Source organism: Eumetopias jubatus, unplaced genomic scaffold (genome assembly GCF_037043125.1).
Source record: "Eumetopias jubatus isolate StellerSeaLion01/CBP00866 unplaced genomic scaffold, mEumJub1_p1.0 scaffold_9, whole genome shotgun sequence".
In the NCBI taxonomy this organism is placed as follows: Eukaryota; Metazoa; Chordata; class Mammalia; order Carnivora; family Otariidae; genus Eumetopias; species Eumetopias jubatus.
Genome location: NW_028274815.1, coordinates 137,751,902 through 137,770,630, shown reverse-complemented (window position 1 = coordinate 137,770,630; position 18,729 = coordinate 137,751,902). Strand labels below are relative to the sequence as shown.

Below are 18,729 nucleotides of genomic sequence, written 5' to 3'. Positions count from 1 at the left end.
TCTTTCTTTTTTCTTTCTTTCCCTTTCTTTTCCCCTGGTTTCAGGTCTTTTCTGATTTGTATAAAGTATATTTGCTGGGGACATTGTTAGCCTGTTAGCATTTTGTTCTCTCATTTATCTGTTCTCCTCTGGACAAAATGACAAGACGAAAAAAATCACCTCAGCAAAAAGAACAAGAGGTAGTACCGTCTGCCAGGGACCTACTCAATACGGACATTAGTACGATGTCGGACCTAGAGTTCAGAATCATGTTATTAAAGATACTGGCTGGGCTTGAAAAAAGCATGGAAGGTATTAGAGAAACCCTTTCTAGAGAAATGAAAGAACTAAAATCTAACCAAGTCGAAATCAAAAAGGCTATTAATGAGGTGCAATCAAAAATGGGGGCACTAACTGCTAGGATAAAGGAGGCACAAGAGAGAATCAGCGATATAGAAGACCAAATGATGGAAAATAAAGAGGCTGAGAAAAAGAGAGATAAACAACTACAGGATCACAAGGGCAGAATTCGAGAGATAAGCGATACGATAAGATGAAACAACATTAGAATAATTGGGATCCCAGAAGAAGAAGAGAGAGAGAGAGGGGCAGAAGGTATATTGGAGCAAATTATAGCAGAGAACTTCCCTAATGTGGAGAAGAAAACAGGCATCAAAATCCAGGAGGCACAGAGAACCCCACTCAAAATCAATAAAAATAGGTCAACACCCCATCTAATAGTAAAACTTATGAGTCTCAGAAACAAAGAGAAAATCCTGAAAGCAGCTTGGGAGAAGAGATCTGTAACCCTTAATGGTAGAAACATTAGATTGGCAACAGACCTATTCACAGAGACCTGGCAGGCCAGAAAGGACTGGCATAATATCTTCAGAGCACTAAACGAGAAAAATATGCAGCCAAGAATACTATGTCCAGCTAGGCTGTCATTGAAAATAGAAGGAGACATAAAAAGCTTCCAGGACAAACAAAAACTAAAGGAATTTCCAAACACGAAACCAGCCCTCGAAGAAATATGGAAAGGGGTCCTCTAAGCAAAGAGAGAGCCTAAGAGCAGCAAAGATCAGAAAGGAACACAGACAACATACAGTAACAGTCACCTTACAGGCAATACAATGGCACTAAATTCATACCTTTCAATAGTTACCCTGAATGTAAATGGGCTCAATGCCCCAATCAAAAGACACAGGCTATCAGATTGGATTAAAAAACAAGACCCATCATGTGCTGTCTGCAAGAGACTCATTTTAGACGCAAAGACACCCCCAGATTGAAAGTGAGGGGGTGGAAAACCATTTACCATGCTAATGGACACCAAAAGAAAGCTGGGGTGGCAATCCTTATATCAGACAAACTAGATTTTAAAACAAAGACTGTAATAAGAGATGAGGAAGGACACTATATCCTACTTAAAGGGTCTATCCAACAAGAAGATCTAACAATTGTAAATATCTATGCCCCGAACATGGGAGCAGCCACTTTTATAAGGCAATTAATAACAAAAGCAAAGAAACACATTGACAACAATACAATAATAGTGGGGGACTTTAACACCCCCCTGACTGAAATGGACAGATCATCTAAGCAAAAGATCAACAAGGAAATAAAGACTTTAAATGACACACTGGACCAAATGGACTTCACAGACATATTCAGAACATTCCATCCCAAAGCAACGGAATACACATTCTTCTCTAATGCCCATGGAACATTCTCCAGAATTGATCACATCAGGTCACAAATCAGGTCTCAACCGATACCAAAAGATTGGGATTATTCCCTGCATATTTTCAGACCACAATGCTTTGAAACTAGAACTCAATCACAAGAGGAAAGTCAGAAAGAACTCAAATACATGGAGGCCAAAGAGCATCCTACTAAAGAATGAATGGGTCAACCAGGAAATTAAAGAACAATTAAAAAAAATCATGGAAACCAATGAAAATGAAAACACAACTGTTCAAAATCTTTGGGATACAGCAAAGGCAGTCCTGAGAGGAAAGTATATAGCAATACAAGCCTTTCTCAAGAAACAAGAAAGGTCTCAAATACACAACCTAACCCTACACCTAAAGGAGCTAGAGAAAGAACAGCAAATAAAGCCTAAACCCAGCAGGAGAAGAGAAATAATAAAGATCAGAGCAGAAATCAATGAACTAGAAACCAAAAGAACAGTAGAACAGATCAACGAAACGAGGAGCTGGTTCCTTGAAAGAATGAACAAGATTGATAAACCCCTGGCCAGACTCATCAAAAAGAAAAGAGAAATGACCCAAATCAACAATATCATGAATGAAAGAGGAGAGATCACAACCAACACCAAAGAAATACAAACAATTATAAGAACATATTATCAGCAACTCTATGCCAGCAAATTAGATAACCTGGAAGAAATGGGTGAATTCCTAGAGATGTATCAAATACCAAAAATGAACCAGGAAGAAATAGAAAACCTGAACAGACCTATAACCACTAAGGAAATTGAAGCAGTCATCAAAAATCTCCCAACAAACAAAAGCCCAGGGCCAGATGGCTTCCCAGGGGAATTCTATCAGACATTTAAAGAAAAATTAATACCTATTCTCCTGAAACTGTTCCAGAAAATAGAAATGGAAGGAAAACTTCCAAACTCATTTTTTGAAGCCACCATTACCTTGATCCCAAAACCAGACAAAGACCCCATCAAAAAGGAGAATTACAGACCAATATCCTTGATGAACATGGATGCAAAAATTCTCACCAAAATACTAGCCAATAGGATCCAACAGTACATTAAAAGGATTATTCACCAGGACCAAGTGGGATTTATCCCTGGGCTGCAAGGTTGGTTCAACATCTGCAAATCAATCAACGTGATACAATACATTAAAAAAAGAAAGAACAAGAATCATATGATCCTCTCAATAGATGCAGAAAAAGCATTTGACAAAGTACAGCATCCTTTCTTGATCAAAACTCTTCAGAGTATAGGGATAGAGGGTACATACCTCAATATCCTAAAAGCCATCTATGAAAAACCTACAGCGAATATCATTCTCAATGGGAAAAAGCTGAGAGCTTTGCCTCTAAGGTCAGCAACACGGCAGGGATGTCCACTCTCACCACTGCTATTCAACATAGTATTAGAAGTCCTAGCCACAGCAATCAGACAACAGAAAGAAATCAAAGGCATCCAAATTGGCAAAGAAGAAGTCAAACTCTCACTTTCTGCAGATGATATTATACTGTATGTGGAAAACCCAAAAGACTCCACCCCAAAACTACTAGAACTCATACAGGAATTCAGTAAAGTAGCAGGATATAAAATCAATGCACAGAAATCAGTGGCATTCCTATACACCAACAACAAGACAGAAGAGAGACAAATCAAGGAGTCGATCCCATTTACAATTGCACCCAAAACCATAAAATACCTAGGAATAAATTTAACCAAAGAGGCAAAGGATCTGTACTCAGAAAACTATAAAATACTCATGAAAGAAATTGAGGAAGACACAAAGAAATGGAAAAACGTTCCATGCTCATGGATTGGAAGAACTAACATTGTGAAGATGTCAATGCTACCTAGAGCAATCTACACATTCAATGCAATCCCCATCAAAATACCATCCACTTTTTTCAAAGAAATGGAACAAATAATCCTAAAATTTGTATGGAACCAGGCGAGACCCCGAATAGCCAGAGGAATATTGAAAAAGAAAAGCAAAGCTGGCGGCATCACAATTCCGGACTTCCAGCTCTATTACAAAGCTGTCATCATCAAGACAGTATGGTACTGGCACAAAAACAGACACATAGATCAACGGAACAGAATAGAGAGCCCAGGAATGGACCCTCAACTCTATGGTCAACTCATCTTTGACAAAGCAGGAAAGAATGTCCAATGGAAAAAAGACAGTCTCTTCAACAAATGGTGCTGGGAAAATTGGACAGCCACCTGCAGAAGAATGAAACTGGACCATTTCCTTACACCACTCACAAAAATAAACTCCAAATGGTTGAAAGACCTAAACGTGAGACAGGAGTCCATCAAAATCCTAAAGGAGAACAGAGGTAGCAACCTCTTCGACCTCAGCCGCAGCAACTTCTTCCTAGAAACATCGCCAAAAGCAAGGGAAGCCAGGGCAAAAATGAACTGTTGGGATTTCATCAAGATAAAAAGCTTTTGCACAGCAAAAGAAACAGTCCACAAAACCCAAAGACAACCGACAGAATGGGAGAAAATATTTGCAAATGACATATCAGACAAAGGCTAGTATCCAAAATCTATAAAGAACTTATCAAACTCAACACCCAAAGAACAAATAATCCAATTAAGAAATGGGCAAAAGACATGAACAGACATTTTTCCAAAGAAGACATCCAAATGGCCAACAGACACATGAAACAAGTGCTCAACATCGCTCGGCATCAGGGAAATCCAAATCAATACCTCAATGAGATACCACCTCACACCCGTCAGAATGGCTAGAATTAACAATTCAGGAAACAACAGATGTTGGCGGGGATGTGGGGAAAGGGGAACCCTCCTACACTGTTGGTGGGAATGCAAGCTGGTGCAACCACTCTGGAAAACAGTATGGAGGTTCCTCAAACAGTTGAAAATAGAGCTACCATAGGATCCAGCAATTGCACTATTGGGTATTTACCGCAAAGATACTAATGTAGGGATCCGAAGGGGTACGTGCACTCCAATGTTTATAGCAGCCATGTGCACAATAGCCAAACTGTGGAAAGAGCCAAGATGTCCATCGACAGAGGAATGGATAAAGAAGAGGTGGTATATATACACAATGGAATATTATGCAGCCATCAAAAGGAATGAGATCTTGCCATTCGCAATGACGTGGATGAAACTGGAGGGTGTTATGCTGAGTGAAATAAGTCAATCAGAGAAAGACATGTATCATATGACCTCGCTGATATGAGGAATTTTTAACCTCAGGAAACAAACTGAGGGTTGCTGGAGTGGTAGGGGGTGGGAGGGATGGGGTGGCTGGGTGACAGACATTGGGGAGGGTATGTGCTATGGTGAGCGCTGTGAATTGTGCAAGACTGTTGAATCACAGATCAGTACTTCTGAAACAAATAATGCAATATATGTTAAGAAAATAGAAGAAGTTAGCAGGAGGGGAAGAATGAAGCGTAAGTCGGAGGGGGAGACGAACCATGAGAGACGATGGACTCTGAAAAACAAACTGAGGGTTCTAGAGGGGAGGGGGTGGGGGGATGGGTTAGCCTGGTGATGGGTATTAAAGAGGGCACGTTCTGCGTGGAGCATTGGGTGTTATGCACAAACAATGAGTCATGGAACACTACATCAAAAACTAATGATGTATGGTGATTAACATAACAATAAAAAATTTAAAAAACAAAGAAGAGGGGGAAGAGGCAGGCACATCTCCCCTCATCAAGGACACTTCCTGGAAGTTGCTTCCGTTGGCCAGAATTGAGTCACATAGCCGGAACTGGCTCAATGGAAGATGGAAAATCACTCCCATTCTGGATGGCAGAAAATTCAAGATTCTTTCATTACAGAAGGAGAGGTAATGGATATTTCAGTGCCAGTATTTCTCCTGTTCCCCTAGCTCCAGGGTTCTCGCTCCTCCTCCTCCTTTTTTATGGCAGTTTTTTGGCCTCTGACACACACATTTTCGAGGAGACAATGAGCAGACAAGGTGTGCAGTCTTCCAGCCCCGTGTCTTCCTTGAGGAGGGAGCTGTTGGTACACCTACTTCACAGGGACATAGAGTGAGAGTTCTTTGGCTAGTGTTTCAGTTGGGGAAGTTCTAACAACTGAGAGAGTTTCTGTGTTCAGTATATCATAAAAGTAAGCAAAACAAACACCTCCGATGAAAAGCACCATAAAACCGATGAGATTGTTAATGCAAATGGGAAACCAAAATTGATGAAATGCAAAATAAATATTTAACTTCTCAGAGGGCAGCTATCTTTAGACTGCTAAGTAATTCGGAGGCTAATGTTCTTAATACAATCACATTTTCCCTGAAAATATTTACTATTTCTGTTTTATTGCCTTCTTCATTGCCATTAATAAGACTTGATTTAGGTCACAAATATATGTCAGTTCCACTAGAGGCAACATTTTCACCAAAATCTCCTGAGGCTGACATATCTAATGGAAACTTTTTAAAGCATGTCCATAGACTTGAGAATGAACTTGGGAGAACATCCATGAACACTCCCTGTAGATGTCAGTTGGGGAAAGTGATGATATGTAATATAGATGAACATCCTAAAGGGAAATGCTGTATGCCAGGTGTTTTCATAAACATACCAATGGGGCCATTTTCTCCACTGGACAGTATACCCCCAAAGCCTGAGACCTATGAAAATGGTCAAGATCTGAAAAAATACATATATACTGGCTTCAAAATTCACTAATGGAGAAGCAAAATTAATAAATGTCTAATTAAGTATCTACAAAATAGAATACTTTGTTCTTGTTAATTGTTAAATTCAGCATTCATGAATTTTTCATCAGTATTTTATTACTCTTGAAAACAATTAGTTGCGCAGCATCTCATAATGCAAGAATTCACAAATATTCACAACTGCCAAGATTTCATAATCAGTAGTAAATGAAACAAGCTGCCCATAGCCGAAAGCAAACTCACTTAAAACCTTTCAAAATTTGTATGACAGTGTGTCTGTTTTTAACCCAGGGTGTAGATACATCTCCGTATGTTTGATGTGATATGGAGTTTCAAAAAAAATAAATAAATAAACAAAAGCCTTAAACAAGGGGTTGGCATATTTTTTTCTGTAGAGGGCCAGAAAGTCACTATGTTTGGCTCTGGGGGCCATACGGCTCTGCTGCGACAGCACCAAAGCAGTCATTGATGACACATAGACAATGTAAGAGCAGAGCTGTGTCCCAATAAAACTTTATTTACAAAATCAGATGGTGGGCCATATCTGCAGCACTGCCGTGGTTTTCTGACCGTTGCTTCAGATCTAGAAAGGTCTAATGACCACCTACTGATCCCTGTCAACAATTCAGTCTCAAAAAGTATGGTTCTCTAAAAATTGACTTTTATCCCGAATTACCCAGAAAATGCCCTAGACTCTCCTCCAAATCATTCCAGCATTACACACTCCCCTGTCCTGTTGATGTCCCAATGCTTCAGAGATGATTTTTCTTCTTTTTCAGTTACCCAGAACACTTGGTGATGAGTGAAGTAACCATGTACAAACACTTGTGATTTCTTTAAAGTAAATATCTGCTCAGCTTCTTCAGAAAGAAAGGGAAGTTGTAACCCTGAGTCAGCTCAAACTGCTTAATGTAATACTTCACTGATTGGACAGAAAAGGTGTGTTTCCCCTGATTGATCCTGGGGTGTGAGAGGGCACTCACCAAAGATGATGCCCATCAATTATATAATTTTTTTAGAATTTGGCCATGGAGTTTTAGATATCCAATGTATTTGTTCAAGTGTCCTGATAGCAAAATTTACAATTTTGCTTAGCTATTGACTAAGTAAAATTAGACAAGAAAACCCTCTTATTTTTATTACGATCTATTACCATCATTATCATTACATCACTGTTACTATCGGGTCACTCGTGGCCTTCTCCGGGTGGTCCTTTCTTTCGGATCCGTTAAGATTAGATTTGCCCGTGTGTGGGAGAAAATCCGAAAGAGCAGTGGCTTAAACAAGACGTATTTAAACCTCCCTGATCTTGAGTCCAGAATAACGTGGTCAGGGGAGCGGACCTGCGGGGCTTCATGGTATCAGGGACTTGCACCCCCTTTGTCCTGCGTCATACATCTTTTACTCAGACAAGAAAACTCTTTATAGGACACATATCCCGCTATTTAAATTTTTTTTAAAAGAATTTTAAAAGAAGCTCCTCTCCCCAACACACACACTTAAACTAGCAGTAAGTGGACAAGTAATAACCCAGTTAACATTTGGGTTTTGTTTAAAGATAAAATCTAATTGGAATTTACTCATTCACTGGCTACTAAATTCTTTCACGTCCTTAATACATGCAGATTACATTGTGTCCATTCATGTGTTAGAGCGTGTACTGCTTTTTAAAATGTTTTAAAAGTGTTACGCATTATCCTTTGTCTTAGAAGATATTTATTTACTCAAAAAGTGAAAAAGAATCTATTTATTTCTTGGCAACCACTAAAAATACTGATCACAAATATTACAAAAGACATTCCCCTATGCATCTATTTTATTACTTAAACTGAAGCAGAATCATAATTATAGAAAGGTACATAGTTACTAAAAGCAATCCATTTTCATTTTTCCCCAGTATTACCTGTTGTTACCAAATTGCTATATAATCTATAAGTTATCATTTCATTTCCCCTCAGAGCAGGGCTGCTAATAGAAACAAGGTATTACACAATTAAGATTTCTGTAAAAATTCACATTAAAAAAAGCGCATGACCTGTTGTTTTGCTTTGGTTCAAGACTCCTGCTCTGAAAATATCAGAGCATTTAATCCAGGCTTGTAGTTACCCTCGTGTTAAGGAGAGGAGGGTTTTAAGGAGGAGGAAGGGGGGGGGAGAAGAATGTCCTTGAATGGTGATTACCCTCCATGAATGATTCCACTTCTCCAAAATGTGCTTTTTTAGGAAAGAACACTTGACTTAGAATATATTTCTTCAAGTGGAGCAGCCTTTGAAGCCCACAGGTCCGGCTCTGAGAAGGTAAGAGAACTGAGGCTCTCTGCCCTTTCACACTCTCCCTCCTCCACGTAGACGTGCGGCGGGTCCCCAGTGTCACCTGTGAGCACGTCCGTGCCACAGCGCTTCTGGAGAAAAGCCAGGGAAGGAGAAGGTAAGCACTGGGTCCTTCCACCCCTGGCCCGCCCTCTCCAGGCTCCCCTGGAGGGACCCCTCAATGCCGTGCAAATGGCAGGCTATTCTCTGCCCCCCGCTGTCACAGACTCAGAAACGGCAGCCCAGCCGAGGGGAAAGAGAGCCCCTGCCCACTTCCCAGCTGCTTTCTGGGAGGGAGCTGAGGCAATTTCATCCTGGCTTCCCACCCCCTCCTGCCTTCTCCGTCTTGACCCCTCCGTCACCCGGGCCCTGATGTCGCCCCTCCTGGCATTTGCACCTGCTGTCCCTTCCCCTTGAATGACCACCCCCACCTGCCAACCTCCACTGAGCAAACTCCAGCTCATCCTTCAGGACCCAAGTCATCTCCCCGTGAAGATTTTTGTGGCTTTTTCTGGTCTGAGGGACTCAGTAAACGTTTGTTGGATGGACATACCAGATTAAAGGGCTTTCACCTGCTTACTTTTGAACACCTGGAGAAGAATGCAGTCTGAACCTGAACCACGCATCAGCCCAGGTGGGAGAGGGCATGGCCAGAGTGTTCTAGGCTGTCACTCACTTCTGAGGGGAGGAGCTCACAGAGGGCGTGAGGACGTGCAGAGCCGAAGGGCTCAGGGTGCGAGGGGGCGGGAGGTGGGGGAAAGTCGGAAAAAGGAAGTGCTGGAGCCCTGGGGACCACCCACGTCCCCGAGCTCCCAGCCAGCTGTCCCCAACTTCCTCGGGCTCCAGGAGCCCCTCCTAAGCTCTGTTTTCCAGCCCTGCGTCTACAGGTGGCACAGGTAGGCCCCCGCATGCGTCTGCGATCGCTTTGTTAATGGGTGTATATTATAAATGTCACTGTGCTCAAAATGGGTACTAATAAGAAGCTGCTCTTATCTGTTTTTCTTATAATGACGTTCTTCCCACGATCTCATTTGAACAGAAGAATTTTGCTCCTGAAAAGGTTTAGGAACAAAATCAACCAGAGGGCCTCTGTGACCCCCTTAGCTCAGAACTTCTGTAAGCCTACAGAGAACACAGAGGAACATTCAGGCCTTGGCCAAGTTCTTAGCAACTCAGCAGCAAAAAGAATCTGCCAGGGACTGAAAAACTCTACGCTTCCGAGTCTAGATGTGTGTTTTTTAATTACTTCTAATTCATTTTTCCACACAGACCTCTCCTTTTATTTTTATGTTGGGTATATTTTTTCACATTTCTAATTTTCAGGGCTTCTCACAGCGGTTAGCAAGGTAAGGTAACCCTTTCCATAGTGACACCTTCACCTGTACTTACAGGAGTAGAATATTCATTTCTTACTCCTCTTGGCTCAAAAAGCATGTCATAACCCTTAAATTTAAAAAGGATGAAAAATACATAAATAAGTAAAACAAAAGTAACAAGGATGAGAATGTTACTGGTTTCATATAAATTACCCAAGGATGCAGACATATGACTAGAAATTCTTGCAATCATATTGCTTTTAATTTCTGCACTAAAGGTACCATAATTTTCATGAGCATAGCTATCCGTAGCAAAAATCCATGGGCAAGCTTTTTGGTTGCTTGGTGGGGATGGAGTATGAAAATTTGAGATTTTCAAGTCCCATCTTTGGTCCACAAAAGCCCAGTAAGCCCCACGTTGTGCCATGGGCATGGCCTCAACATTTGTGAATGAGGTAAATTCATTCCTAGGACCCAAAAATGGCTACATAATTTGCAGTAACCAGTGCAAAATTAAAAATGTGGGACCATTTGTCCAAATATTAAAACTTTCAAGATGGTGACCATAGAGCTTTAAACCAAGCATGGGGACCCGTGTGACTGCCCAGGTCCATCCATGCCCATGAAGCCAGCCCTGCCAGGGCCAAAGGGACACATTTATGAATGCATAAGCCCTTTCAAGGGTGGGTTCACAGCATCATCTTTGTGCAAAAAAGAACAGCATGTTTTTATTTTAGCTCAAACACAGCCCAAGGAAAGGTAATGAAATTATAGAGATCTTGAATTCTTTTTTAGAAGCTTTCCATCACAAAAATTGTAGCTTTTTGAACCTTGAATATCTCTTTTAGTAACTGTCAAAAAATTTTACATTTTTTTGTTAAATTAGTACCTATTTATACTGGGGGAGTCCAAATAAGGTCTCTATCTGAGACCTCTATTAATAGTGTTACACCAAAGTCAGTTTTCTAGTTTTGATAAAGTATTATGGTTATCCTCGGGGAAAGCTGTGTGAAGGGTACACAGGAACTCTCTGACCTATTTTTACTTCTTATGAGCCAAATTATTTCAGAAAAATCATTTCATTTTTTTAAAGATGTTACTATTTAAAGTAAGAGCCATGCCCAATGTGGAAATTGAACTCATGACCCCGAGGATCAAGAGTCACATGCTCTACCAACTGAGCCAGACAGTCACCCCCAGAAAAATAATTTTAAAAATCAGAGCAATAGTTCTAGAATTTGTCATAGAGTATATGAAGACATGATGCAGGAGGATGTTAGGGCTTAGTTGGCAGGAGGGCTGAAATTTGATTGGGGCCAAAGCCATGCACTTGTAACCTTACAGATGATCTCAGGTCCCCTCAGATGGACATGAGAAAATGTATTTATTTGTGGGTGTTCTAAAAAGCATCATATTTGATCAGAACTATCAAATAACAACTCTTTAACAACCAACAATAACCTTAGCTAGGTACATAAGTGAGAAGGTTTTCATTGACTTGTGTTTGTTCTACTGGTATCACAGAATCTTCTAGAAGGGCCACCCCTCAAGGGAACCAACTGTCAATCATTAGGGGACTTACCACAACAGGTAGTGAACTTCTGTAATGCACCGAAGTCCCCGAGACAAAGTATTCCTTGTCCAGTGCTCTTGCTGCAGGTGGTAACATGTCCTGTAGATCCTAGGGGGAGACACTGATTTACTCAGAAGATATGTGTCCTTACCACACCTTTCCCTTGCTCTGTGCTCATATGCACATAAAAGCTAGCATTTTGATGAGAGGGAGAATGGGAGTGGAAGAGGGAAGGTGGACAGATGCAAGAGAAGACTCGAAACAGAGCACGTGGCCGGCCATGACTGTAGGCGGGGACTCTAATATTCCATCTGTAATGCCGTAGAGCCGCGAACATGGAGTATGTGCATGCATAAGACCTAGCCAGTGACGCAGACAAATGAAACTGTCTAGATTTAGGGATGAGGCTGTCAGCAATTTCTGCTTTGGGTGTCTATTATTTTATGAGTTCCTTCAATAATGAAACAAAATTTCAAAGAGAAAAAAGCTGGCAATGGATCTTAACAATGGTTAAAGATAGTCCATGCTTTGCAGCATGGATTTTAAAATATCAGGTTACCCAATAAATCATGTGACAACTTAACTTAGGGAAGGTGTGTAAATGGTAGCACAGTTAACCAGGTACCATAGGTGCAATTTCTATCCGCGAGGTGCAGTGAAGGGAACACAGAGACACATGGAGAAATAGGAACCAGAGACCTTGGCTTCCTCCCCGGTAGATGGGGAAAGGCAATTACCCTCTCCCAGGGGTTCTGGTGAAGTGTCCGTGAGATGGTGCTTGCAGGGTGCACACCCCAGGGTACGGTCAGTAAATCAGAGCTGTTTTTGTGTTATCGGGAGCGATTCTTTTGGCTTCTGGGAGCTAACAGACCAGTCAGGGAGGAAGTACCACCAGCCCAGCTCACACAGTGTCCATGTGCAGGAGAAAGGGCAGTCCTCCCCCAGGAGCATGGATTGGTGGGCGGAATGCCCGCTGGGCCTGCCCCTGCTCACCCGCAGCCAGGCACCTGCTCAATGATTTATGGCAGCCCTGGATTAACTCACTGTTTTTGAAGTGGGGTCATCTACCCCGTAGAGAAGGGAGGGTTTAACCAGTTTGGGAACACGGGCTTAAATGACGTTGAATTGCATGGTGAGAAAATTATTCCCCTTCTGACTCCTCATCCATACTCCTAATGATGGAGGTCTCCGTCTGGTACCAGCATGGCTTTCCCATCTCTGCCTTCCTCACAGACCCTGTGCCTTTGGCAGGTGGCGTTTTCTACCCAGAATTATTGGGCTCTATTTCTGTTGTGTCTATTTCCCACTTCCTAGCTCTGCACGGTGGCAGTATCGTAGCCAATGAGGTTTATCCGAGGCGCGATTATTGCTATTTTCCACTTCCTTCTCTGTTCTTCATACCAGTAAAACTGTTTTTTTGTTTGTTTGTTTGCTGCTGAAATATAGAATACACTGTTTAAAGAAAGGTACTTCATTTGGACAGAAGTCCATTTAGAGAAAGAAATACGGTAGAAAGTGCACTAGCATCCGTGGCATATGCACGCGGCAGAAAGTCGTGACAGTGGCACTGGCCAGGCTGAAATTTGGGCCCGGGGTCATCAGATGCTGTTGACCTGTTGGGTTGTGTGGCGTCATGGGGCTTTGCAGGTGAGGCTGGGGTGCAGGCAGGCGTGGAGCCGGCTTGCACAGGGACCTCATGGATGTGGGGGCAGGGTCGTGTTCACTGCCATGGAAACCCTCCGCAAATCCACCTCTCTGTCCAGACCCAAGCAGCAAATAGGCTGCGCTTACCTCAGGACCCAGCTCAGCCCCGGCCTCAGCTATGTTGAGCAATAGGACTGGCACCTGAGCCCTGACATCTGGCCTTTCCTGTGGGACACACATGGAGAGAAATACGATGGGGTTGAAATTACAGACAGCAGAAATAAAAGCACAGAGCAAGGAATGACATCCCAAACACGTATCAGTGTCATCACAGAAAACATCCAGACCCTGGAAAATACACCTATCCCATAAATCCAGAGGACTCCTTTGGAATTGCTGGTGGGGAGGTGGAGTTTCTTGTGGATCTGTGTCTCATGGGGAGTGATGGTAAAAGAACTCCTATTTTGATAGGGTCTCAGAATCTAAAGCTCATTATCTTCCAAGCCTGGTGGCAATGTTCTCGAGGTCCCCAGGGTTGGGTGGTGCCATGTGTTCATTCTTCAGTGAACACACATCTACCAAGGGCCCAAATGTTGCTGGGGCTGGATTTCTCTTCTCAGAGGGGAGCATCTGTGCAATTTTGCAGACATGACAAGGTGGTAGAATCATCAGTAGCATCTTGGATGAAGTGAGTCCTCCCAAGAGCACAGAATGTCCCTGGGTGTGCGCATATGCATGGAATAGTCACATAAGATGGATGACTGAGGAGAAGTGTGTTCGCTTTGAAATGGCCTGACTTACCAATGGTTACAAAGACATAATTAGTAATTACTGTTAATAATACTAATATTGGCAGCCACTTTTATTGCATGCCTGCCAATGCCCTAGCCTGTGCTAAAGATTTCAGATGTTGATTAAATCGTGCAATAAACCTGAGAGAGAGAGAGCATTATTAAGCTCTCTTTATATATGAAAGCCAAGGATTTGTTAGCTTCTGTGTTGGATAAGCCACAGTTTTGGGATCCAAACCCAGATTTGCTGGATCCCAGGCGCAGAGCCTCGAGGATATGATGGTAGAAGCAAAGGCATGTCCCGAGCTGTGAGTAGGAGACAAGGGGAAAACATCTTGGGACAAGAAGGGTACAGAGGAAGGCTCTCTCGTCCCTCTGACAGCTGGTCCTTGACCGGTGCCATCTTGCCACCAGAAGCCCCCCCAACCTGCCTGGCCCCAGCCCTGCAACGACCAAGCCACCCTTCCACACCCTCTGCTTCTCTAGCTGCTTCCTTCTCCCCAAGACACAACCACTGAGCCACTGGCCAATAAGAAGAGCACCCGAGCCCATCACCACCTCTTCCACCTTGGCTATGCCCGCAGACGCTGCTAGGGGAGGCAACTTCCCCACTGGTCTCCTCTAAGCTCAGCTGCCTCAGCCCCGTCCCGTCCCCACACGGGAGGCTGAGCTCAGCCCCTGGGCCCAGGAGCCATGTCCATTTTCCTGGATGACTAAGCATCAGAGCAGAGTGAAACTGCCCAAGGCAAGGGATCCTGTCTGCCTCACGGAGCACTGCTATTTGTTAAGATGGTTTCCTTCTCAAAATTACACAAACGAAACAGTGAAGTGCGGCTGTCATTGCTGGGGTGGGGGAATTTTTCTGGGGGTCCAGTGTCTGGAGAGTTTGGACTGTACCTCCTGCCTTCTGGACCCCACACCAGGAAGGGCTCAAAGCAGGCCCGCCTGCATGCACACCCCTACCATTGCCCAAGGCTGTCACTTCCCCCTTCCATCATGCTAGGAAGGAAGAGAAAATGTGAGAAGGACCCAAGGGGTCTTAGCCGGCCCCCAGCTTCTCCAATCACCAATCACTTTTTAGAATATCTCCCTATCTACTCCAACATAATGCCAAAGTTAATTGGACTGTCTTTTCTCAAAGTCATCTTACTTGCTGTAACATGTCTCATCCTTTCAGGAGAAAATCGTGGGTGGAGATCTAAGACAACAGGATGGGGCCACCTGTATCCTCCGTGCAGGAAAGACTGTGTTCCCTTTGGACATTTCTTTGGCTTTCAGTTTCTAGACCAAGCACCCTTAGTTCCAGGTGAAGACAGACTAGAGAGCTCACAGTGCCTTCATCTGGTTGCCCGGCTAACCCCAGCCCAGGACTGTTGTGAGGATACACGGCAAGGTCAGCATCAGCAGGAGCAGCTTTGAAAATCCATCAGTTACCTGCTGATTACCTTGTGTCTGGGGAAGGGTGAGAGGTTTTCATGGGCACGTCGTCTTTGATCAACAGCCGATCTGTTAGGTGGGTTTTTATCCTCCTTGGTTCACAGGGGAGGATGTGGGGCTGAATGACATGCTCAATGAGGTGAAGCTAATGAGAAGCAAAGCCCAGGTCTTGTCCCTGCCAGACCAGCGAGTTCTGTGCCCAGCCTCAGCCGGGCAAGGTTAGAGGGGCGGGCGCTGCCTCACCACCACCCCAGGCATTTCATTAGTGAGCCTGACACACTGCCATCTAGAGAAAGCCCCCTGGTGAACAACATCTCCCCCTAAGCAAGGCTTCTCCACCTCAGCATTGCTGGCGCGTTGGGCCAGACCCTTTGTGCTGGGGCCGTGGCCTCTCTGCATCCACTGGAAGCCAAAACCATGTCTTCCCACCCCAACCAAGTTGCCACCATCAAAACTGTCTCTAGACATTGCCAAACATCCCCTGGGGGGCAAAATCGCCCCCAATTGAGAATTACTGGCCTAAAATAATCATTCAATTTAGTTGAGTTGGACAGTTTTCATAGGAATCTTTTTCCCATTTGCTACTCAAATATAAGTGAGCGTGAAGAAGTGACAGGGGACTCGATGGGTGGAAAAACATGTGCATGGACTACAGACATCACTGTCAGGAAACAGGAAGCATTAGTCTCCACTACCTGGGTTGAAATGGCTTTGCTCTCATCGTTATACATGTTCAGAGTCTGCAGGCCTTCCTCAGAGTTTCTGAGCCTGACTTCGGATACAAAATAGTATCGCAGCAGGAACAGCAGAGTGGCTATAATGAGACAGAGCAGGGAAATGAGTTGGGCAGCTCATCGTCATCAGAGGTTTCAACAGGATCTTGTTCTGATGACTGGTAACTCAGCCATGAACAGACATGGTCAGCTGTGTCTTGATCATCTCCATAGCTATATAATGAGTGTGGCTTGGGGCACAAGTCGGTGCTAGATAATTATTGGTTGAATTGATCAATACCATGTGACCAATAACATTGTATTGTTTATTTGAAAATTGAGCTTGCTTATTCGTGTTCTGCAAGCCCAGGAGCCTAGATATCTGCACATTGCTGCCCCCAGTGTTACTGCATGCAAACCACAGTGTTCCTCTATGGGGTCCATTGCTATAAATTGCTGTCCAATGAATTTCTAGTAGCTGCTTTTGCCAGACAGGTAGCATGTCTGAGTCTCTGAGACTCTGATGAGCCTAAGGGTCATTCTCAAGGCACCCCACTGATCTCTGCCATCTTCTGCTCCCTGGCCCAGAGGACTCCACACTGCTAGCTTACAGCCTGGGAAGAGGAGCCACATCCCCAGGACAGCCGCTGCAGACCACTGACCTGCCAGAATCATGAATGCTGCACAGAGAGGGGCCAGGGTGCCCACGAGGAGCCCAGTTCCTGTGACTGCGACTGATGCCTCCACACACGAGACTCCACCGGGACAGAAACAGACCCTTACATGGACAGTCTGCTTCTGGGAAAGTCCCTGTTTGTCTCTGATGACCAGTGGCACCGAGTAATTACCCAGTGGGAGGCTTCTCAACATTAAAAGTTCAACTGACCGACCTGCAAAAGAGAAACAGACTTTGCATGTGTTGACTTGCTCATTTGCCCATCTACTCAACAGAGATTTACTAAGTCCCTCCCATGCACCACGGCTCTGTACAAAAGTTAGCCAATTTTGGACTTAGAGGGAACAGTCACCAAGACCACGCTCACTTCTATCTGACACCAGCTGTGTGTCCAGGGGTTCTCAAGACCGTGCTCAGGTTTGAAAGTTCCCTAGAAGGACCCATAGAACTCACTGAAGGCTGTGCACTCATCATTATGGTTCATTGCAGCAAGAGGTTATGGATTAAAATCAGCCAAGGGAAGAAGCACAGGGAGCAGAATTCAGAGAAGCACCAAACACAGAGCTCCCAGTTCTCTAGCAGAGTCACGATAGTGTCACTTCCCACATCAGTAAGTGACATAATGCTTAGAGTGCTGTCAGCCAGGGAAGGTCCCCTGAGCCTTGTGTCCAGGATCTTTATCAAGACTCAGTCATGTGAATCTGGTTGGCCATCCAATGGCTGACCTTGGTCTCCAGTGTTGCTGGATGCCCAACGGATGCCCACGTGACCCAAAGCCCCCACCCTAAACCACATCTGTATCTGGCTGGCACAAGACCAAGGTAAACAAAGACATTCCTTTCAGGCAAGACATCCCGAAGGCCTAAAGCTCACCTCCCAGAAGCCAAGGGCAAAGGCCAGAGCTCTTTTGGGGCAATGTTCAATGGCTTACTACATACTCTGGGGCTGGGAACTGTAAACATGAGCTCATAGTTTCATCCAAAAAATATGCTACATTCTACAGACACACTGATAGAAGCTCAAAGGAGAATGTTGACAGCAGATGCCAGTGACTTCCTGGTAACAGCGCCCCAGTTTTCCTTTGGGAGAGCCCCCACCTCCTGAACCAGCCCATTCAGATCAGGAAATGTGAAGCCCAGACCCCAACAAGGCCCAGCATGGGCTCCGAACCAGCCAGTCAGCATATCTGTCCTCCCAGTTCCCATCCACAATAATTCATGGGGCAGCTGACCAAAGCCACACAGTGATATAAATCTTCTCGCCAGGTGCTAGGATGAGTCCTGGGGATGCCCAGCAGCCACCCTGCTACCCCGGAGGAGAGCCTGCCTGAAAATGAAGGAACTCAGGGAAAGAGAGAGCCACAGTACGAACATCTTCTAGGGATATCCCTTGAGCACCTAGACCCAGCTCTGCTATAACACAGGCTTACTGGCATCTTTTCAGTTACAAAAACCAATAAATAATAATAATTATTATTATAGGATACTTATTAATAATAATTATAGGATAATAATAATTATTATAGGATGATTATTATTATTTTGCCTGGGTCGGTTAGAGTCAGGTCATTTTCAGTCCTTTATCCCTGCCCAATACCAAAACTCACCCCGATTTTCCCCCAATTTCCATGTGTCTCCTGCACTTTCCCACGAATTGTCCAACTCAAATGTAAAGGGGTCTGCATAGGGCTCCAGGTCACCATCCTCCGCTTGGAGGAGGAGGGTCTCATTCAGTGCAGACTCACAGACTTCCACATATCGAGAATGGGGATGGAGAGCGGGGGCGTTGTCGTTGACGTCGGACAGGAAAAGCATCAGGGTCCCCGTCCCAGTCTGTGGCGGGAGGCCTGGAAATGGGGGAGTTCCAGGAAGGATTGCT

At 44.1% G+C, this 18,729-nt stretch overlaps 1 protein-coding gene and 1 pseudogene across 1 annotated transcript in view; one reads left to right on the top strand and one right to left on the bottom strand.

Annotated features, from left to right (window-relative positions):
• Nucleotides 1–8,610: 8,610 nt before the first annotated feature.
• The window catches only part of CDH26 (cadherin 26), a 37,266-nt gene continuing 27,147 nt past the window's right edge, over nucleotides 8,611–18,729 (bottom strand). Inside the window, exons 10-15 of the mRNA XM_088026661.1 lie at nucleotides 18,458–18,697; nucleotides 16,838–17,065; nucleotides 16,158–16,276; nucleotides 13,382–13,459; nucleotides 10,091–10,144; nucleotides 8,611–8,793 (exon numbers count right to left, since the gene is read on the bottom strand). Of these exons, the coding sequence (XP_087882787.1) occupies nucleotides 8,611–8,793; nucleotides 10,091–10,144; nucleotides 13,382–13,459; nucleotides 16,158–16,276; nucleotides 16,838–17,065; nucleotides 18,458–18,697 (902 nt within the window). The remainder of the gene's footprint in view (nucleotides 8,794–10,090; nucleotides 10,145–13,381; nucleotides 13,460–16,157; nucleotides 16,277–16,837; nucleotides 17,066–18,457; nucleotides 18,698–18,729) is intronic.
• On the top strand, nucleotides 12,903–12,966 carry LOC114197969 (U4 spliceosomal RNA; annotated as a pseudogene).